At 37.6% G+C, this 24,267-nt stretch overlaps 1 protein-coding gene across 3 annotated transcripts in view; it reads right to left on the bottom strand.

The window, feature by feature from the left end:
• The window catches only part of MAP2K5 (mitogen-activated protein kinase kinase 5), a 263,835-nt gene that overhangs the window by 163,347 nt on the left and 76,221 nt on the right, over positions 1-24,267 (bottom strand). For all 3 annotated transcript variants that reach the window (XM_059915478.1, XM_059915477.1, XM_059915479.1), the window contains exons 9-11: positions 20,201-20,240; positions 8,528-8,596; positions 8,354-8,435 (exon numbers count right to left, since the gene is read on the bottom strand). In XM_059915478.1, coding sequence (XP_059771461.1) covers positions 8,354-8,435; positions 8,528-8,596; positions 20,201-20,240 — 191 coding nt within the window. The remainder of the gene's footprint in view (positions 1-8,353; positions 8,436-8,527; positions 8,597-20,200; positions 20,241-24,267) is intronic.

Below are 24,267 nucleotides of genomic sequence, written 5' to 3' on the forward strand. Positions count from 1 at the left end.
CTAAATGAGAAAGAGGTAGGTAAAATCTGGGGGAGGGTAATAAAGTTTTATAGGAGCTGATGTGGGAAATAGCAGAGAAGATGGGAATGGGGGAACAAAACTTAAGAAGTAGGAAATTTTATTGTTCAGGGACCAGTTAGGGTGGAGTAAAGGGAAGCTGCCAACAGCAGTAGAAGGGCTTCAGGCAGCTCAAGTCAAGAGAGTGAGGAGTCTCAAAAAAGAGGTTAAATGTAGGTTATAAAGTGAATATTTTAAGATAAGGACTTAAAGTATTAAAATGTAACTAAAAGGTGACATCACTGAAAACAGCAGGGTAAGGTCCTCTGAAAATTCTCTTCTCCACAAAAGCAATGAAAAAACAGACAAAAATTGTCAGAATCAACTTTTTCAGAACTCTTGAAATTAGCCAAAGGATTGTAGCACCCCAAAATTGTTTATTCAGGACAACGCTTGAATCTTGGTAAGAAAAGCAAGCTTTGTGGCATTTTTACTTGCCCTATTCCCACTGCCTGATCTCCAGCTTCAGTGCAGCCTTGAAAACCAGCAGCCTGCCATCACAGTAAACTCCAGCAGCCTGATAGCCACTACACAGGCAGAACTGAGTTGGTGCTCCTTCATATCCACATTCTCATAGGAGTTTCACTTCTGACCTGTTTGGGGGTTCCCTGGAAGACCCCACTTGCAATGCTGTCTTTATTTACACCTTATACAAAAAACCTTTTCCTTAGGGGCATTTACTGGAAACAATTAGAAGCAATCAATTAACTCTGTAACTTACTGAGGTGGTGGATAACGGTTTAGGTAAACAATAGGCTAACCAAAAGTCTTAAAAGGAAAACCTGGGGAATGAGATGTCAATAGAGGCTTTGAGGGACTTCCCTGGTGGTACAGTGGTTAAGACTCTGCCTGCCAATGCAGGGGACACGGGTTCGAGCCCTGGTCTGGGAAGATCCCACATGCCGTGGAGCAACTAAGCCCGTGCGCCAAGGCTACTGAGCCTGCGCTCTAGAGCCCGCAAGCCACAACTATTGAGCCTGAGTGCCACAACTCCTGAAGCCCGCACGCCTAGAGCCCGTGCTTCAACAGAAGCCACTGCAACAACAGAAGCTACCGCAAGGAGAAGCCCGCGCACTGCAACAAAGAGTAACCCCCGCTCGCCACAACTAGAGAAAGCCCGTGCGCAGTAACGAAGACCCAACGCAGCCAAAAATAAATAAATAAATAAATAGATTTATTGGAAAAAGAAAAAATAGAAGCTTTGAAAAGCTGCAACATATTCTTGGGAATCTAGGATATATGCATGCACAAGGCCATGTGCATGCTCAGGAAGGCCTGGAGGAGGCTTTCAGCAGTCACCTTGGGCTGAACATGAGGCTCAGCACAAGCAGGAAGCAAAGACGAAGGCAGAGTTACCAACTGGTGGGAGAGTACTAGACTTATCCCTCTCTGAGAGTGGGAGAGTACTGAAGGTGTGCCCCAACACACTCAGAACCCTTCAGCAAAGACTGGGAGACTTATTAGCCCCAGGCATTTAAGGAAATCTCTGTCTAATCATTAGTTGACCAGTAAGCTAACTGAAAGAGGCTTCAGTGGCTATACACTGGAGACAGAAACACTACAGAATAGTTTACTATTCTGTAAACTATTCTGAAACGTCACTAAACAAACATATCCAACAAAAACAAACCCTGGGGATGAGGGAGAATCTGATTTCTAGAGTTAACACATTATATAATTTAAAATATCCAGTTTTCAACAATAAAAGAGACATGTAAAGAAACAAAAAGGTATGACCCATACACAGGAACAAAAGCAATTAACAGAAACTGTCCCTAAAAAAGCTCAGATGTTGGACTTACTGGAAAAAAAATCTTTAGTCAGCTATGTTAATATACATCCATATAACTAAAGGAAACCGTCTGTAAGGAACTAAAGTATGAGGATGATGTCTTCCCAAATACAGGCTATCAATAAAGAGGCAAATTACACACCCTCCCAAACATACACATATACATACATATACATATATATACACACATATATACAAATCCTTCTCTCACTATCTCTCTCTCTCTCTGTGTATATATATATATATACACACACACAGATATATAAAATAAAGTCTGGAGCAAAGCTTTTGTACGCTACTGAAAGGAAGTTGATATTAATCTGCTAAGTTGTTGATATTAATCTGAATAAGTTAAGATGATAACTGTAATCTCTAGGGAAACCAAACATACATCTTAAAAATACAGTAAAAGAAACCACAAGATAATTTAAACAGTACATTAGAAAATATCTATTTAATATAAAAGAAAGCAGTAATGAAGGAACAGAAGAACATAAAAGACTTAAAGAAAACAAGTAGTAAAATGGCAGATATAAATTCTAGCTTGTCATTAATTACATTAAATGTAAATGAATTAAACACTCTAACTGAATGAGAGACTGACAGAATGGATAAAAAAATTATCCAACTCTATGCTGCCCATAGGTAATGCACTTTCAAAGTGCAAATAGGTTGAAAATAAACAATGGCAAAAGACATAACAAGCAAACAGTAATCGATAGGGAACCGGAATGACTATACTAAATTAGACAAAATAGACTCTTAGGCAAATGCTGTGACTAGAGACAAAGAAACACATTTTATAATGATAAAACAGCCAATTCATCAAGATGATATAACAATTACAAACATACATGCACCTAACAACAGAATGCCAAAATATGTGATGCATAAACTGACAAAACTGAAGGGAGAAAGAGACAACCAAAAAAATACCCCATTTCAATACCCACTTTCAACAGTAGATAGAACAATTTGCACTAAAGATTAACAAGGAAATAAAATGCTTAACTCCATAAACCAATTAGTCCTGACACACATCTCAAGAACACTCCACCCAGTGTCATGGACATACATACACTACCAAATATAAAATAGCTAGCTAGTGGGAAGCAGCTGCATAGCACAGGGAGATCAGCTCGGTGCTTTGTGACCACCTAGAGGGGTGGAATAGGGAGGGTGGGAGGGAGGGAGATGCAAGAGGGAAGAGATATGGGAACATATGTATATGTATAACTGATTCACTTTGTTATAAAGCAGAAACTAACACACCATTGTAAAGCAATTATACTTCAATAAAGATGTTTAAAAAAAAAAAAAAAGAACACTCCACCCAACAACAGCAGAATACATTTTTCTCAGGTGCACATGGAACATGCTCCAGGACAGACAATATTTTAGGGCATAAAACAAATCTCAATAAATTTAAAAGGACTGAAATCATACAAAGCATGTTCTCTGACCTCTAAGGAATATTAGAAATCAGCAACAGAAAGACAAATTCAATGTGGAAAATGACACACTCCTAAATAAAAATGGGTCAAAAGAGAAATCACAGGGATTATCTTTGTGGGGAATTAGAAAACACTTCGAGATAAATGAAAATGAAAAAAACAACATATCAAAACTTCTAGAGTGCAGCTAAAGAGGTGCTTAGAGGGACATGTATACCTGCAAACGCCTACATTAAATAAGAAAGATCTCAAATCAATATCCTAACTTCACAGCTTAAAAATACAGAAAAAGAGGAGCAAACTAAAAACAGAGCTAGTAGAAATTAATAAGTATCAGACCAGAGATCTAACACAATAGAAAAACAAAAGAGAAACATCAAAGAAATCAAGAGTTGGTTTTTGAAAAAGACAAAGAAACTGATCAACTTTTAGCTACCCTGACCAAGAGAAAAAGGGATAAGACTCAAATTAATAAAATCTGGAATGAAAGAGAGAACATTAACACTGACTTTACCAAAATAAAAATGATTACAAAGGAATACTAGGAATAATTGTTTACCAACAGATTAGATAATCTAGATGAAATGAACAAACTTCTAGAAAGCCACAAAGTACCAAAACTGACTCAAGAAGAAATAGAAATTCTGAATAAACCTAAAACTATAACTAATAAAGATACTGGTTGGTAATTTAAAAAACTACTCACAATATTAATCTTAAAAAGAAAGTAAATTCTGACATATGCTACAACATGGGTAAATCTTGAGGACATTATGAAAAGTGAAACAAGCCAGTCCCAAAAAGACAAATACTGTGCAAGTTCACTTAGCTGAGGTATCCAGAGTAGCTCAACTCATACAGACAGAAAGTAGCATATTTGCTACCAGGGGTTGGGAGTAGGAGGCAAAGGAGAGTTATGGCTTAATGGGTATGGGGTTTCAGTTTCGCAAGCTGAAAAGAGTTCTGGAGATGGACGGTGGTGGTTGCATGGTAATGTGAATGCACTTAATGCTGCTGAACTACACACTTAAAAATGGCTAATATGGTAAATTATATCTGTATTATACCACAGTTTTTGAAAAACTTTTGGGAAAGACAGTCTTATGCACACAGTCTTGCTAATCCTACTTGGCCACATAAGAATGGGCCTTGGGGCTGGAACACTTGCTTACCAAGAGATAAAGAGGCCACACAACCTGTGCTGGGTTTATCTCCTTGTTTTGGAATATCTTTCCCTGTTTTAGGCTCAATGTGTACTCCTTTGTCCTGACTAAGCATGTGCATCAATGGACCTTAGGCATACCTCCAGCTTTCAGTATTTCTGACTCCAGGGGAGTAGGGCAGGGTGGGGGGTACTTTTGCTGCAACACAGATGGGTATGTGCAGGCCAAGTGCCCTGCACAGACTGCCAGGAGGGACCTGCTGTTGGCCACTGGGAACTGACACCCACTTCTAAAGCTGATCTTGCTCTTTTTTTTTTATGTGAGTAAAGCACTGTTTAATCCAGTGCTTGATTGTACTCTGTTTTTCTTGGCAACTCCAATACCAAGATGCAGTGGGCAGCAGTGCTTGGACTTCTCCTAATGATAGACAACAAATGCCACCTGACCACAAAAACTACTCACAAAGAAAACCCCAGGACCAGATGGCTTCACCGGTGAATTATACCAAACGTTTTAAGAAGAATTAACATCAATCTTTCACAAACTCTTCCAAAAAAAGCAGAAGAGGAGGGAACACTGTCCAACTCGTTCTTTGAGGACAGAATTATCCTGATATCAAACTCACACAATGACATTACAAGAAAAGAAAACTGCAAACCAATATCACTTAAGAATATGGATGTAAAAATCCTCAACAAAATACTAGCAAATTGAATCCAGCAACATATAAAAAGGATTATACAGGACTGATTCAATATGCAAAAATCTATTCATGTAATACACTGTAAGTATGGAATAAAGGACAAAAAAACACATGATCATTTCAATAGACAAAAAAAGCACTTGACAAAATCTAATGCCAATTTATGATAAAAATACTCAACAAACTTGATAAATGACATCTACCAAAAACCCAAAGCTAACATCATACTTAATGGTGAAAGACGGAAAGCTTCCCTTCTAAGGAGCAAAAGAAGGATGTCTACTCTCACTACTTCTATTCAACACTGTACTGAGGGACCTCCCTGGTGGTCCAGTGGTTAAGAATCCGTCTTGCAATGCAGGGGACACTGGTGCAATCCATGGTCAGGGAACTAAGATCTCACATGCCACGGGGCAATTAAGCCTGCACGCCATGACTAGAGAGCCCTTGTGCTGCAACTAATGACCCTGCGCGCCACAACTAGAGAGAAGCCTGTGCACTGCAACAAAGAGCCCACGTGCCGTGACAAAGGATCCTGGGTGCTGCAACTAAGACCCAATGCAGCCAAAAAATAAATAAATAAATATTTTTAAAAAAAATTTTAAAAAAACAAAACAAAAAACCACTGTCCTGAAAGTTTTAGCCAGGGTAATTAAGCAAGAAAAAGAAAAAAAGACATCCAAAATGGAAAAGAAGATGTAACACTACCTCTATTTTCAAATGACATGATCTTCTATATGGAAAACCCTAAGGAATCTATAAAAACCTATTAGAGTTTAAGGAACAAGTTTAGCAAACTGAATGCAAACTGGTGTAAAATGGAATGGAACAGTTTGGCAGTGTTAAACATAGAGCTACCATACGACCCAGCAATTCTACTCCTACTGACATACTCAAGAGAAGTGAAAACATATGTCCACAAAAAACTTGTACACAAAAGTACATAGCAGCATCATTCACAATAGCCAAAAAATGGAAACATCACAAATGCCCATCACTGATGAATGAGTAAAGAAAATGTGGTGATCTATACAATGGACTATTATGCAGTCATAAAAAGTAATGAAGTACTGATAAATTTTACAACATGGGTGAACCCTGAGAACATTATGCTAAGTGAAAGAAGCCAGACACAAAGGCCACATACTGTACGATTCCACTTATCTAAAATGTCCAAAATAGGGAAATCCATAGAGACAGAAAGTAGATTAATGGTTGCCAGGGACTAGAGGGAAGAGGGTATATGGAGTGACTACTAATGGGTAGGGAATTTGTTTCCAGGGTGATAAAAATGTTTTGGAATTAGTGGTGATGGTTACACAATCTTGTGAATATACTAAAAACCACTGAACTGTACACATTAGAAGGACCAATTTTATGGTATTTGAACATACCATCTTAATAAATACATTTTTTAATGTAACAAAAATTGAGGATTCAAAAAAGGATGATGAAAAGTCATAAAGTAATGACATGTACTGGCTCTATGAACCCACTTTTTCTAGTCAGTCTCCTTGAATACTAATTGTCATACTTCCCATATGTTTGTAAGACTTTTAATTCTTGACATCTACTATAACTAATTTAGAACACATTATTATAGTAAAAAGGTATCAATGATGGCCCATTAAAAAGTCTTGTGGGGGGCTTTCCTGGTGGTGCAGTGGTTAAGAATCCGCCTGCCAATGCAGAGGACACGGGTTCGAGCCCTGGTCCAGGAAGATCCCACATTCTGCGGAGCAACTAAGCCCGTGTGCCACAACTACTGAAGCCTGCGCACCTAGAGCCCGTGAGCCACAACTACTGAAGCCCATGAGCCTAGAGCCCATGCTCCGCAACCAGAGAAGCCACTGCGATGAGAAGCCCGCGCACCGCAATGAAGAGTAGCCCCTGCTCACCGCCAACTAGAGAAAGCCCGCGCACAGCCAAAAAAAAAACAAAGTCTTGTGGGGAATGAACTAATTGTATTATTAATATACTGAGAATCCCCCAAATGAACTAAGTATATTTTTTAAATGTTGAGGGGTTTTTTTTGGCCGTACTGCTCGGCTTGCAGGATCTTAGTTCCCCAACCAGGGACTGAACCCGGGCCACGGCAATGAAAGTACTAAGTCCTAACCACTGAACCACCAAGGAACTCCTAAATGTTGAGTTTTAATGAGCTAGACATTAAAAAATTGAATATGTGAAATTTAAAGACTGCTTTGATTTCAAATAGGTAAACAATAACAATGATGACATCATTTTACTGATAGGGTACCAAGAAATTTGCATTTTGCCAAAATATTCAGATCAAAAAAGATTTATCAAAATAGAAATGAATAAAAAATAAAGGAAGGAAGGAAGGGGCTAGAGTCCAAAGAAAACTAAACACATCTTGGCTAAACAGCTGTGTTGGAAAAAAATTTCTTTTCTTGCAATTAAGAACTGATTTCTGGGCTTCCCTGGTGGCGCAGTGGTTGAGAATCTGCCTGCCAATGCAGGGGACACGGGTTCGAGCCCTGGTCTGGGAAGATCCCATATGCCACAGAGCAGCTGGGCCCGTGAGCCACAACTACTGAGCCTGCGCGTCTGGAGCCTGTGCCCCGCAACGGGAGGGGCCGCGATAGTGAGAGGCCCGCGCACCGCGATGAAGAGCGGTCCCCGCACCGCGATGAAGAGTGGCCCCCACTTGCCGCAACTGGAGAAAGCCCTCACACGAACCGAAGACCCAACACAGCCAAAAATAAATAAATAAATAAATAAAGTAGCTATAAAATTTAAAAAAAAAAAAAAAAAGAACTGATTTCTTTCTAAAAGACACAGGACATTGCGTTAATAGATTTCTTTAAAAGAAAATCTGTTTTGGCTATTGAAACATTAAAAGAACAGAGCATCTGTTTTGCAAGTGAAGACAGATTGTATGGAAGAATCAAGTATCAAACCACCGATTAGACTAGTATTTAATCTGTTCTATTTAAATTTTCAATAAAAGTAAATGAAATTACATTCTTGAAATTATGGCTCGGCTATAAATATTTAACAACACGAACCCTTAACACTAAGATGTTTTAGAGCATAAAGGAGGTAATTATTAGTATATTTTCATTATTTTTAATTCTACTTGATACCTACATCAAAACCAGGTTTTAAAGCACTCTAATCCCAAAATCACTTTTAAAGTATTATAAAAGGGAAAACTCACCATCCATGAATTCTGTACATATTGAAATTCTGTTTTCCACGAAAAATGCACCATAAAACCCTATGATATATGATGAATCACACTGTAACAAAAATAAGACAAAAGTAGTTAATAGCCTGCAAGCCAATACCACAGGCATACTTTATAAGGAAAAATGACCAAGAAAAAAATTACCTTATAAAGAATTTCCAATTCAGACATAATTTGCTTCTGAAGTTCCAGTGTAATATCTAGTAGTATGACCTAAATATATAAAGGAATCAACATTCACACATTTATTCACCTTTGAATTAAATAGTCATATTCATTGTGAAATATAAAAACTAAAAAATATGGTGTTTCCTCTATTCATTCCACCTCTCTCCTCCCCACCACAACCTCCAGTAATACAAACTGTGTCCACATCTGTCTAACACTTTGTATTGGGGGAGGTGGTATAGAAGTGATTGATGGGATCAAAGAAAAAGCCAGGTCTCAAAGGTCAGTATTAACAGCTTTAAAAGTCAGTTAAGTTATAACACCCTTAATTTATACACCCTATTTTGGTCACATTGGTTATTTTGAGAAGAGGAAGATCGTAATGACCTTGAAACCATTAAAAAAATAATTGTCTTGTAATTCACACACTGGGCAAAAGCAGAGAGAATAATGAGTAAAAATAACATTTAAAGTAGATTTTTAGTTATAAGAGAAATAAGGAGTTTTAAAAATACGTCAGGTTTTTATATTCTTCCAGGTGGGTAATCTTTCTTTGCCAAAACTGTTATAAAATGTTGGAGCTTGAAGGAACCTCAGAAATGATTTCATCTAATTCCCTTCTTTTTTTAAAATTAATTAACTAATTAATTTTGGCTGCGTTGGGTCTTCGTTGCTGTGCGCGGGCTCTCTCTAGCTGTGGTGAGCGGGGGCTACTCTTCATTGCAGTGCATGTGCTTCTCATTGCGGTGGTTTCTCTTGTTGCAGAGCACGGGCTCTAGGCAAGCAGGCTTCAGCAGTTGCAGCACGTGGGCTCAGTAGTTGTGGCACATGGGCTTAGCTGCTCTGCGGCATGTGGGACCTTCCCGGACCAGGGCTCGAAACCATGTCCCCTGCACTGGCAGGCGGATTCTTAACCACTGAGCCACTAGGGAAGTCCCTAATTCCCTTCTTCTAGAGGAAGAAACCAAGGTTCTGAGGAGTCATGAGGCCCAGCAATGTCAGGGCCCCTCCCTGATTCCAAGGACCATGCACTTTCCCGTATGCCCTGAGGCTTTATGGTTTTCCTTAAAATATCAACCACTGAGTCAAATTCATAACATAGAAATGTACAATGGTGTATTTATAAACTTACCTAGAACAAATTCTAGTTTATTTCAAACACTTATTTTTTTAAGAAAGAAGACCGTCAACCATTCAAATTTTACTTAGCATTTCCTGTGAAGCCAATTCAAGGGAAATTGTTTTTTACTTAAAATAGACAGTGATGATAATAAAATAACTGGAAGATAATTTCTAAGATTTGTGGCAGAGTTTCTGACTCTAGACATTTCTAGATAAAAACTTAACATTCAGGATTACCAATAATAGTCTAATTAAACACCATCCAACACTGAACCACATTTTGTATTACAATGGCAGAATATGTGTGTGTGTGTGTGTGTGTGTATACACACACACACACACACACACACATATATATATAATCAATACTGGAGGAAAAAACATAAATTTTGAATTGCAAACTGCTGATAGAGCAAGGAAAGAAAAGGATAATCTCTAAAACACATATTTTATAGTCCTGACATCCATTGGGGGGAGGATAAAATGAGTACAAAAAGGCATAGCAGTTTCTATCAAGAGTTTGCTTTAGGGTTATTTATAAAAGCTCTGACTAAAACTAGACTGTAAGTGTAATGCAAAACTGCCAAGAAGCATTTAAACATTTCTCCCAATCAATAGTCATTTGCCACAATATTCACTTACATTTTTGTTCCTGTATAAAATTTAGCAACAAAATTAATTCATCTAGTGTTGTTTTAATTCTATGCCATAAAATATTAGAGCTATTCACCCTACTATGTCAAGTACAGGGAATCTTTCAACCTGAAAAACTCTGCTAAAAGGAGTAAGGTATTATTTACCTTAAAGCAGTGGTTCTCAACCTTGGCCTCACATTATAACTACCTTTATATCTAGGTGTTTATATAAATATATAAGGACACTTCTAACAAATCCTGATGCACAGGGCTTACTCCAGAATAAGGGAATCAGAATCTCTAGGGTTGGGCCCACATCTCTGCATTTTGAAAAAATTTCCCAGATGATTTGTAACCCACAGTAAGGTTGAGAATCCCTTATATAAGGTTTAAAAAATGCCGTTTATCCAGTGTTTAGCATGACTAACTACTAAGATATATTGCACCTCCAGGCCCCCAATCAAGAAACAACATGATTCCACAAGGCTAACCAAAACCTTGTTATTAACCCAAAACTACCAGCTATGAACATATTCTCTTCACAGAGAACCTTAATTGGGCTCCTATGGCCTCAAATAAAGTTAAAATTCTAGCACGACAGTCAAGGAATTCTTTCACAGTCTACCTCCAACTTGTTATTCTAGCTCCTTCTCCCACTACTCCTTACCACAAACCCAATCTACATGTAAAACCAGATGATTTCTACCGGTCCACACGCATGTCCTGTGCTTTCCCCCATGCTGTTCCCTCCACTTGAGGTGTCTTCCTTGCTCCATTCCATAGTCACTGGCCATAAAACCTTTCCTATCCTTTAGATACAGCTTGAATGCCACCACCACCTCCACAAAGCCAGCCCCAAAGCCCTCCATCAGATCCTTTATCTTTTCCCTTATCCCAAGCTGCCTTTAGCATTCATGCCTCATCTCCTAAAAACAGAAGCCTAGAGAGTACAGAGTGGTTGTAAGCCCCAGAATGGCAACGACTAAGTCTTGTGCATTTTTCTCTGGTCCCCTCCCCCCATATCCAGCTCCCAGCCCAGGGTCTTACTCAAGTGGTGCCCATTAAGTGATGTGGGACTTAATTAAAGTACTCCTTACAAACATAATCCTACAAATAAGAAGCTATTTCTAGACAGGAAGGAAATGAATTGCCTGATTTCTATAACTGAATTTAAAACCAAAGACATAAACACCAAAATAAATAAAATTGCCACACTGGTCTAACATGTAGAAAGTAACACCGTATTTGTGGGACCAATCCATTGCACCCTAATAGGTCTTGATCATTCTTGGAATTTGCTGTAGTCCAGAATAGTGGAGATTCCATAATGGTAAAAAAGTGAAAATGTAATTTCTGGGAACTTGAGAGGGCAAGTAAAATCTACCCTAAAATGGAAAAATTGGACAAAAAGCATGGTGAATACTAATTTTTTTTTCTGAAGAACAAAGAAAGCATGAACTCCTTAAGTCTTCATGATTATTTTTTTTTCTCCTTAGGAAGAGCTTAATTTTTCAAACTGGAAAGAATTTGAACATGAAGCATTTCCTGGAGAAAGGGTTAAGTGAGAAACTGAAATACCTGAGTGCATTTCCGCTGCTCTCCACTACACCTCCAGGACAAATGAGGATGAGTTGTCAGGTTAAATATAAGCAGTCAAGTGACTGAATTATAATTTACTCTGTGCTCAATTTAAATTAGTGTGAGGCTATTAAAATATACAGTATAAATACGGCAATTCATCACAAGCTGTCATGGATGACTTCATTTATTTGCTGGAGTGGCACACACTCCACTAAAGGGAAGGAGAGCAAAATCACAGGTCAAATTAAGCCGCTATTCTGTTTTAATTCGCTTATTTAATCTGTGGCGACATAATTGTCTTTTACAGTAGGTACAACTCAGAAAGGAAATTTGGGAGGATTACAGTCAGTATACAAATGATTAATCAAATGGTCCATTTAAATGCTAGTTTAAAAGCAGCAGAAACCCAAAGCAGTCAAAGAATGATAATCAGCACATGCTACATACAAGGCTAAGTTTCCTGGAAGATGGATTTTTCCCAATTAGAAAATATACAATACTGGGGAATCTATTAAGCTCTACTCTTTTAAAGATTTTATAGACTACATTAACGGTATTAAAAGGTTCTGTTTGCAAGATGGCTAACAGTATTTTTATTTGTTTTCTGCTCTACTTGTTTGCAATCGTCTTGCTTAACTACATTCCTCCCCCGCCGCCCACCAAAAGCTAGTTAGAAACACATACTCATATTCAGTCATCGAATAGTTATCTTTGAAATAGCATTAGTATCATTTTCAAAGTACTCTCTTTGAGGCAAATTTTTTTCTAAACTCAGTGATATAAAATAAAAATTCAAGATACTTCTATTCTTCCCAAAATTCAACTTTCTTTTTATAATATCTGAAATGATATTTTCCCACCTTTGAAGTCTAAAGAGGTAAACACTAATACGCTTAGACATTGCAATATTCTTTAGACAAAAAAGTCTAGAAAATAAGAACATTTACAGGTACAAAAATTACAAATATTTTGAGTAGGAAGAGAAAAGTAACAGATTTTCAAGGACTCTCATCTAATTGCTCCCAAAGACATTCAAACTATGGGTCCAAATGACCATTTGACTTGGAAAATTAAATTTCCCTCATCATTCTATGCAGGCATCAGAGCCCTGCAGGTGATTCTGTTTAGACAAGGACTGTGATTTGCTGCTCTTCGCAATCCCTTTGTGACACCAGGCAGCCCCGTTTCACAGCTGAGGTCACTGAGAGGTTCAAGTGACATGCTTGAAGTCACACAAAAGTCAGGAGGGGGTCAGGAAAGGACCAAAGGCACTTCTAACTCTTAACCTTTCATTTCACCCTTTAATATAAAAAAAAAGCTAAGAAATACTCTGAGTGAGAGCAATGGTCCATACAAAGAACACTATGGGATATTTTGTATGTGAGCTGAACCTACTTTCAGGATGTTACTTCAAAAGATGAATGAATGAATTAAAGAACAAATGACAGAATAAAATTTATTTATTCAGTTAGTCATTCAACTAATTTTGTGTTGAACATCTAGTCATTACAAGATGTTCAGTGCTCTGTACTAGGCCCTATATGCAAGGTTCTACATGAATCAATGAGTAAAACAAGGAGCTAAATAAGATCTGTTCCCCACTTACAAAGAGATTTCAGTGTAATAGGGGAAATGTACATGTATACTAATAGCAAAATACAAGGCACTATGTGATAACACCCATAAGAGACACATACAGAGAATTCTAGGGAGGTTCAAAGGAGAAGGTGAATGAGTGATAGATATACCAGATGTGACAGGATTTATTCAAGTAAGTTCAATGGAAGAGCAAGCTTTGGAGCTGACCCTTGAAGGGTGTTAAGTATTTTGATAGGTGGAGACATGGGTGAAGGCATTCTAATTAGAAAGAAATACATGAGTAAAAGTGTTGAAGTGAGAAACTACTTGGGTTCAGATAAGGCAATGAGTTCAACTTAAAAGAAGCACAGGATTCAGACACATAAGATAATGCTTTAAAAGTAGGCTGATGACCTATTGTGGAAGATCTTGAGTTCCATTCCACAGAGCTTTTACTTGGGAAGTAATGTAGAGCCTTTGAAGACTTTTGAGAAGGGAAGAGATGTGACTAGAACTATGCTTTAAGAAGCCAAGTCCAAGGGTAGCGAGCAGAAATACAGTACAGAGCATGGACTTGAGGCAAGACTTCCCTGAGTTCAAAGCCTGGTTCCATTACACATTAGTTGTGGGACTATGTTACTTAACTATGCTGTGCCTCAGCTTCTGTGTCTTAAAATGAGGATCCATAATGGTAGTAACTGCAAAAGGTCATTGTGAGCATTAAATGAGGAAAATGTATGTAGAGTGCTTAGCACAGTACAAATGATCAATAAATGGGAGCTTCTATTTTTGAGAGAATAATTTAAAAGCTGGTCAACATGTCTGACAAGAGACAAAAACAAGCATCTGGATTTGCATGGTAACAAGAAAGGAAGAGATACTAAAAATTAAATAACAACAACAACAAAAAAACAAAACCAGAAAAATCAACAGGCTTCTAGACATTAGATATCAGCTAAAATAGGACAGTGATCCCTAAAGATGGAAAACAAATAAGATGAGTCCTATGACTGTTCAGCTTACTAACTAGACAAGAGTTTCCAGGCCCCTCCCTGCATGGGACCCCTGCATGGAACCCAGGGGGAGCTCAGCCACCTCCCTAAGCTGAGAGAACTGGGAGTCTGAGGAGGCCAAGGCAGCTAGAGTTCACTGGCAGAAGAGCAAAAGGAGACAGCTCCAGAGAGCTGCAGACGGCCCCTGAAGTCTTCAGCTGAGTAACAACCAGCACGTGGATGTCAGGAAACTACCTGAGGCCAGGGAAAGAACCCCCAGAAAGAACAAGGAGAAACGATCTCCAACCCTCACACTACGCAGAGTTTGTGTTCCCACCAGCCAGGATGGAAAACCTATATTTGCCAAGGCATTGGGGTAAAGTATTCAGAAGATTACTGCTTCAGCTGACCGGGGAAAATTAGTTCTAGACTAACCACTGGGATGGTCCCATCTCATAAAGCTTAAAAGCAAGTCTTGAAAGGATCAAACTGTTTCAGATTCACTAAACAGCATCTCAGAATAAAGCTCAAGAATATTTACAGGAATGAGCCTATGCCATATGACTGGCATCCAGTAAAGAATTATAAGGTATTAAAAAATACAACCCCAAATGGGGAGAAAAAGCAATCTGACAAAACTGACCCCCAAATGACACTTATCATAGAATTAATAGGCAAGACCATTAATTCAGTTATCATAACTATATTCCACATATGCAAGAAGGTAGAAGAAAGATGGAGCATGTTAAGTAGAGACATGGAAGATGTAAAAAAGACCCATGTAAACTTCCAGGGATAAAAAGTACAACGTCTGAAATGAAAAATATACTGAACAAAATTAATAACAGATTAGACAATGCAGATGAAAGGACAAAAACCTGAACATGTGACAACAGAAACTATCCAAAAGTGAAACGTTAGAGAGAAAAAAAAGCCTAGAATAAACAAACAACAGAGTATCATTTTGCTATGGGACAACTTCAAGTGACCTAATATAAATGCAATTTAAGTTCCCAAAGGTTGCGGGGGGGCGGGGGGGGGGGGATACTTGAAGAAATAATGGCTAAAATTTTTCCAAATTTAATGAAAACTAAGAATCTACAAATTTCCATCTCAACAAATCCTAAGTACATGAATCATGAGGAAAATTACATAAAACCTCACCATAATCAAATTGCATAAGACTAGCGATAAAAAAAATCTTAAAAGCAGTCAGACATATACACACTACCAAATGTAAAATAGATAGCTAGTGGGAAGCAGCTGCAAAGCACAGGGAGATCAGCTAGGTGCTTTGTGACCACCTAGAGGGGTGGGATAGGGAGGGTGGGAGGGAGACACAAGAGGGAGGAGATATGGGGATATATGTATATGTATAGTTGATTCACTTTGTTATAAAGCAGAAACTAACACACCATTGTAAGGCAATTATACTCCAATAAAGATGTTAAAAAAGAGAAAAGCAGTCAGAAAAGACGTCAGTTCTAATGTACAGAGGAATAAAGATTTTAAATGACAGTAAGAATGAATGCAAGCCAGAAAACAGTGAAACAAAATCTTTAAACTACTGAAAGAAAAGGACGATTAACCTAGAATTCTATGTCTGGCAAAAATGTCTTCCAAAATTTAAAGTCAAATATACACTTTTCAAGACATGCAAAAAGCTGAAAGTATTCATTGCCAGGACACTCATGCACTATAAGAAATGTAAAAGATGGGAGTTCTTCAGACAGAAGGAAAATGATACCAGACAGAAATCTGGATCGACACAAGGGAATAAAGAGCACTGAAAAAATGTGAGTAAATATAAACATTTTCTTACATTTCAAATGCCTTTAAAAGACAACTGTCTAAAGCAAAAACAGTAACAATGTATTCTGGAGTTTATAACATGAGTAAGTAAAATGTATGATAACCAAGGTGGGGATAAGGGAAATGAAAGTATACCATTGTAAAGTTCTCACACTATAGGTAAAGTGGCACAATATTACTTGAAGGTAGGGCTTCTCTGGTGGCACAGTGGTTAAGAATCCGCCTGCCAATGCAGGGGACACGGGTTCGAGCCCTGGTCCAGGAAGATCCCACATGCCGCGGAGCAACTAAGCCTGTGTGCCACAACTACTGAAGCCCGTGTGCCTAGAGCCTGTGCTCCGCAACAAGAGAAAGCACCGTAATGATAAGCCCGCGCACGGCAATGAAGAGTAGCCCCGCTCGCCGCAACCAGAGAAAGCCCACGCGTAGCAACGAAGACCCAACATAGCCAAAAATATATACATAAAAAATAAATTAAAATTACTTGAAGGTAGACTATGATAAATTAAAGATGTATGCTATAAACTCTAAAGCAGCTGCTTAAAAAAAGGACATACAGACAGAATAAATAGAAAACAAAGAGCAAATTGATACACTTAAATCTAACCATATCAATAATCACATGCAATGTAAATGATCTAAATATCTCAATTGAAAAACAGAGATTATCAGACTGGATTAAAATACAAGACCCAACTATATGCTGCCTACAACAAATCCATCCCAAATATAAAGATACAACAGGTTAGAAGTAAAAGGCTATATCATGCTAACACTAGTCAAAGTAAAGCTGGAGTAGCTATATTAATATCAGACAATGTTGATTTCAGAGCAAAGAATATTACCATGGATAAAGAAGATCACTTCTTAATGATAAAGGGGCCAATTCATCAAGAGGACATAACAATCCTAAATAACCTAACAGATCTTCAAAAAATATGAAGTAAAAAAATGATAGAACTTCAAGAAAAAATAGACAAATACACAATTGTTGCTGCAGATTTCAACACCCTTCTTTCTTGTTAATAGGACAAGTAGATAAAAAATCAGTAAAGATACAGAAATTTGGAACAACACTAACAGCCAACTTAATCTAATTGACATTTATCCTACATCCTATACAACAGACTATACATTCTTTTCATGTGCACAGAGAAGACTTACCAAGATAAGTCATATTCTGGGCCAAAAAATAAACATCAATAAACTTAAAATAATTCCAGTTATACAAAGTATGTTCCCTGACCACAATGGATTTAAATTAGAAATCAGTAACAGAAAGATATCTGGAAAAATCCCCAAATATTTGGAAACTAAATAACACTCCTAAGATTTAATAAAAAACTCTGCCTGTTTTAAAGAAATGATACATTTCTTTCTCTTAGAATATGACTATTATATAAGCAAAAATGGTTTTTGCCTTCACTGCCAAGAAGCTCAGGGCTAAACAAAAAGTTTAAACACAATAATCATATCTACTCAAATCATTCATTCATTCAACTCAGTTTGAGCATCTAGTATGTGGTTTTATAGAATCGAGGGATACAACACAATACAGCCCCTGCTCTGTAGCTCAGTTTTATGGGCAGGTCTAGTGAATAGTATATTTGTAAAGCCCTACTGTTTTCATTTATTGAAAGTCTCTACTTTAACAGCTCTTTTTAAAATGTGTCCTTTCTTTAAAATTGCGTTTAATCCTTTCCAGAAACAACTGTTAGCCACACCCAACTAAATAATCATGCAGAAGAATTTTAATATCAGCCTAGGTTAAACATAATTCAAAATGTATGAAATTATGAAAAATTATCATGCACTTGCAAGGCCAAATAGTAAGTTTTTGGGGGTGATTTATAGCAGTGCTCCCTTCTCCTGGAATAAATAACCTGAAGTTGACTGTCTTTAAATACACCACTGACAACCATCTAAAAGTTTTGACATTGGAGGAACAAACAGATAACTAGATAAAAAGGAAAACAGTGCTGGAGTTGGTGGACGTGTCCTCTGAATGAAGAGGAGCTCAGAAGGAATAGCAAGAACAACCCAATGACGAGCTGGTACCACAGAGCTGTACTCAGTGAACTCAGGGGAAGACTGAGGTGGAACCTGGCCGCTACAGTACCTACCCTGGAAACTGTCTGGACTCCAGGGTCCTCCTCTTTAAAATGTGGGCCATGACAGATGATCTCTAAGGTCTCTTTCAGTTCTACAATTCTGTGAACCTAGTTTGGCTGGAATATCAAAGAAAATATCCCAAGAAGGAGCTCTGTGGTAATGCCTCACCAAAAGCTATTTGAGTTGTTAAAACTAGACTTGATAATACTCGTAACACATTCTTGGTGCTGTATTAAGTGTGGTATTGAAGACCTGAGTCTCAGTTTTGGTTTAACTTTACTAAAAGGTACAACCAATTGCAATTTAAGTGTTCTGATTCTTAGTTTCCTAGATAAGATAAAAAGATACAGAAATATATACTATGCAAGTATTGGGGAAAGAGACTGAATTCTCACTATGGTTAGCTAAGAAAGAATCTTGGAGGAGATGGACCTTGAAAGGATAGATGGAAATCAAAGGGATGGGCAACGGTAATAACTTATATAAAGGCTACAGGGTATAGCAGAAGACATGTGCTTTGGAGGCAGATGGATTTTGTTTTAAATTTTGGCCTTGGCTCTTCCATCTGTGTGACCTTGGACAATTCAGTTTTCTGAGTCTCAGTGTCCTCAAATCTAAAATAATAGGCTTACTTTATAGTTTTAAGGATTAAAGATAATAGCAATATAGAGTCTAGCACAATATCTGGCATATAGTAGTCATTCAAAAAATAAAAGCTTTCATTATTAAGGGCCCAGAGACAGAAGATAATGGGCATAACAGAAAGCAACATGCAGGTAAAGCAGAGGATGTGGTTGTAAAGGTAGGCAGGGGCCTATCTGTAGAGTGCCTAACCAATTTGCGGGGGAGTAAGGAACAAAGCAAGCCTGACTAGTTTGTTAGCTAAGAGCCCAGTTTGGAAGTGGAGTTCTACGGAGTTAATTTGAGGTAGTAAAGGTTTCAGTCAGAGGTGCAATTCAAGAGACTGCATTAGGGAAATCTGAGATAAAATGATGGGAAAATCAAGCACCAGCAGCCAATGCCAGAGATTAATTCCAAAGTAGCATGGGCAGGACTGGGATCTTGAAGTACGGCAGGGATGGGGTGTGACCATGAACACAACGGAAACAAGTAAGGAGCATCTAAGGTAGTTGCCTTGAAGATCCCTGAGTTACGTGCAGCTTCACTCTATTCGGGGTGTGGTGTGGTGTTAGGGTATCTCAGGATGCCGTAAAGATGGAAAGAAGCGAGGCAGACATCATAGGCTTTACGTTGTACACTGTTGGGGCTGGGGGAAGAGGGGTGCTAAGAGGGGTGTCAGATCGGGGATTCACCTTCTCAACTCCAGTGGCAGAGTGAAAGGTACAGTGAGGAAATTATTATAAAAGTCCAGGTAGGAGGTATGTGGGCCTGATACAAGGCCAAAGCGATGAGAACAGAAAGAAAGTTACACATGGACCCATTTCAGGGGAAATTTCTGACAGGATGTGGTGACTTACAGGATGTGGCAGATGAAGGAAAGAAAGGAGTGAATAACTACTAAGTTTTTGAACTGTAAGATGAGGAAGACAGTGATGCCACTGAGCCGGGAACACAGAAAAGAGTGTAGGTGACGATGATGAGAAGAATCACAATTTGAGGAGCTTACAACTGAGCATTCGGAGGCACCTGAAAGACGTGAATGTCACAACAGGGCCAGAGCTTCCATCACCCACCACCCAAACCTTAAAGCACTTCATTTCTTCTTTGACAATACCTGTGACTCAAGCTAAGGGGGCTTGGGGGCGGGGAGAGCATCAAAAATTTCATGAATTTCATAAAACTTATCCAGCACTTACCTTTACAGCTAATATTTTCCCACTTGGAACATGATATGCTCTACGGAAAGAAAAAAAATAATACAATCACTTGGGATCACTAAACAACCTACCAAGTGCTTAAGGACATAAATGTAAATCTGAATACATCCTCAGCGAGGGGATATATGATACTTTCAAAGAACACTAATAACAGTAGTAATTTACATTTCTATTGAGCTTAATGGTTTACACAGTGACTCACTATGTAGTACCTTAAAATAACCCTCTGAGGTAATGCTGGTATTATTATACACTTTTTAGAGCCCAGAACTCTGAAGCATAGAGAAGTTAAGCAGTTCACCCAATGGCACGCGTCAGTAAGAGGCAGAACTAGACATTAAACCCAAGTCTTCTGGCTCCAGATCCCTTACAACATACTGTCACTGTGTGTGCGTGGGTGTCTTCTACGGCTCTCTGCTAAGCACGGTACAGAGCCACATAAAATGGGAGGTTTCCCTTTTATCTCAGTTACATATACAGATAAACTACATCCCTACATTTCATCAAAATAATCTCAAAACACATGGCTTAAGATATAAATTCATGTACAAAGTCATAGAGTTACAAGGCTCAAGTATGAGGTTCATCTTTTCCTAAAGCTGGCATCTCTCGATATTTTTTTAAAAAGCTACAGAACAGAGGCAAGCTCAAATGATCAGATATAGTGAAATAATTACAATTTAAATCAAGCAATATGAATACATTCATTTATGAAAAAGAGTAAGAGAATAATGTTTGCAGAAATAAAATACCATTACATCTCATCAAGACCTTTTGTGCTGAGATGAAATGTGTATGCTTGCACTTCAAGGAATGCACATTCTGACCAACTATCCAAAAACAATTTGCTTTATATAAAAATTTCAAAACAAACCAAATAACATAAACAAGCACTGTTATTACAAGTCCATATAGGTATAAAGAAACGAATTACTTTGGAAGAACTAAAATCTTGCTCCAGAGAAGATTTTACATATTAGCCAAGATCCAACTGATCTTCCCCTCACCCAGTTAGTGTTAAGATGTAAGTGGGGTAGGGAAGATGTGAGGGAATGGAATTTAGCTTCTCAGGAATTCCCCATCCTTACATGCCAAGTTGCTAAATAAATTTACCGGGCTCCCAATTTTTACTGGGTAATGACCTAGTAGTAAACATTGTTCATTCCTTTTATTTTTTAATTGAGATATAACTGACATGTAATATTATATTAGTTTCAGGTGTACAACATAATGACTCAATATTTGAATATATTGTGAAATGATCACCACAATAAGTCTAGTTAACACCCATCACCACACAGTTACAAAAATTGCTTATTTCATAAAACAAAAACAAAACATATATTCCACTATTATCAAAATAAAAACATCATTTTCTGTTGTTTTGGCATAAATATTCATGTGGTTGCTCTGAAAATTTTTAACAGCTTTATTGAGGTATAATTATATATGGTAAAATTCACTTGTTTAAGTGTACACTTCAAGATTTTTAGAAAATTTACAGAGTTGTGCAATCATTGACAAGTGTTTTTAAAGTGACTGACTTATAGAAATCATTCAGTTATTAAGAACCTACAAGTATTTGTAACTTTTCACATATAAAATGTTATAAATTCAGGTATGACTAAGAAAAAACATATATATCAACATTAATGTATATATCCATACATAGGACTGTTATAAAAAATTCATTCTGCTTCTCCTACTTGAGTGGACAAAGGTCAAGCCAATTATGGAAGGTAGACTTAGCCTTTATTTTATCAATTAATTGTAGAGAAATTCAGGTATATCTCATTTAAAGGAAAGGCAAGCTTATAAAAATCAGCAATTGTTCACTTTACCAAAGAGTACTTTAATCTGTATAAGTGTCTAAAGACTTTCTCTAAACACCAACCTCCCCAATATATATAAATACTATTAAATTATAAAACTTAAATTATTAAAAAATTTTTGTACCTGTATAAAGTGATACACATTTTTAAAGTGGAACCCTTATATTATACTGGTTTTACAACACATTACCAGTTACTTTATTACCTATGCTAACATCAGACTTTTAAAATGTGAAACTACATGTCATGATTTGATTCATGATATATCTGAACTCATGTAATAAATTAATATATAAAAACTTACATTGTATTTTTTCTCAGTGCATGACAGAGAAGTTTGTTGGACTCAGCCAATTTGAAGTATGACTTGAAGGAATTTAGTAACTTTATTCCAGGTAATATAATATGTAACATTTAATAATGACATATTATTTTTCCTCTTGAATTGTCATGGTCTCTTCCAATTTCAACATTTTAAAATACTAGATATTAGAATCACTAACTGAAGGCTGAAACGTAAAGATAAATAGTTGAATGCATACACAAGGATCCAGAAGTTGTAAAAAGAACAGTGATGTTACACTGGACAATGAGCAACACCCGGACGTTTTAGACCAACAGGAGGGACAGGGAAACGATTAGCAAATAACCTAGTACATATACCATACTGGACACTTCGGCAACTTAATTAGCTTGTCAAGAAAGCTGATCTCTTTTCCAAAAGAAGGATCTCCTATTTCCACGTGAATTAAAAGCGGAGGCTTGATGATTTAATTATGATGCATGCTAATTCATCCGTGGAAGTTTGGGTTCGATTTCGAGCAATAAAGATGCTGTGTGGTTTGGTTTACAGTGCAATGAGAGTACCAATTTAACACTTAATCATCAATGAGAAGTGGATGACAAAAGCAGTGCCAGGTCTGAGTCCAGTGTGTCCCTTAACTTTGCAAATGGCATTCTACCCAGAGAAAAGGAATTTGTTTATTTTCAGTGGATACTGCATCTCAATTGCTTTGACCTCAACTGCCTTAATCTTCCTCAACACTGTAAAGTGATTAATGAAGTTTGAATGGAGCCTCTGGTTACACCAAAAGACAACTATACACCTCTGCATTGTTTTAATTAACTGCTAACACTTCAAATTAGTTTGTTGCCACAGTAATTACCTGTTCCAATGAGTGCATGGAGGTAGTATTTTTATAAGTTATTTTTAGTGCTGAGTCCTTGAGCATTCCATTTTGTTCATGACCAGCACAGAGCTTCTGGGAAGAATCCCAGCCCTTAAAATTGAGCACACAATATAGGATTTAGGATTGTAAAAGCTTTAGGATTGTAAAAGCTAAGTAGCCTGGTATAAACTTTTTGAGTTTTTAAAATAACAAGGAGACCAGCAAAAGAGAACATCTATACTTTCCACACTTTCTTATTTTCTTTTTCTACTTGGAACCATAGGTTCTATGTGACTGGACAAAAAAGTTGGTACCAACCTTTAACTTTGGTAGAGTACAAATTCAGATAATGTATTGAGCAAATACGTAACATAAAGAACTGTCTTATCTAATCCCTTCCTTTTGCAGTAGAAACATCTAAAAGCCAGATTAAAAAACTTGTCCAAGCTTACACAGTTAGTCAATGGCAAAGACAAGACTGGAACTGAGGCAGAACATACATATTCTAGGACCTAAAAAAGTATGTGGTAATGTTTAAGTGTTCTTAACTGCATTCTAGAACAGGGGAACTCATAATTCAAAACTTACAAAGGTGCTGACCTATTTCAATCAGGCTAAGACCATCACACTGAATCTTTCCAAGCAAGGAATCTTCTGCAATTACTGCCAATCTACCAGGGGAGGCAAAAGAGTGAGGGTTGTAATCTCTAAGTCACTGCCTGGGTTCTGATGCTAGCTCTGACACTTCTTCATGTGAACCTGGCCTGTTATTAAACCTCACCTTGTCTCAAGTGCCTCAAGTCTGAAAAGGGGAAATCAGTCCCTACGTTATAAACTTGGGAGGTTCAGTGAGATAAGGAAAGCACGTAGGACAGGGCCTGGCACGTAGTAAGCGGGCATTACATGTTAGCTAGAAAGTTTTCAGGGTAGCTGGGTTTTTAAAAACCCACTAAAACAGGCTGAAAGGCAAGAGTTATCTCTGTGCTTTAAGTAAGACTCAGGCTATGTGCTCTACAAACGAAGGTTAATAAAGCTTTAACAATGA

The sequence above is a fragment of the Balaenoptera ricei genome, chromosome 2 (assembly GCF_028023285.1).
Source record: "Balaenoptera ricei isolate mBalRic1 chromosome 2, mBalRic1.hap2, whole genome shotgun sequence".
Taxonomy (NCBI): domain Eukaryota; kingdom Metazoa; phylum Chordata; class Mammalia; order Artiodactyla; family Balaenopteridae; genus Balaenoptera; species Balaenoptera ricei.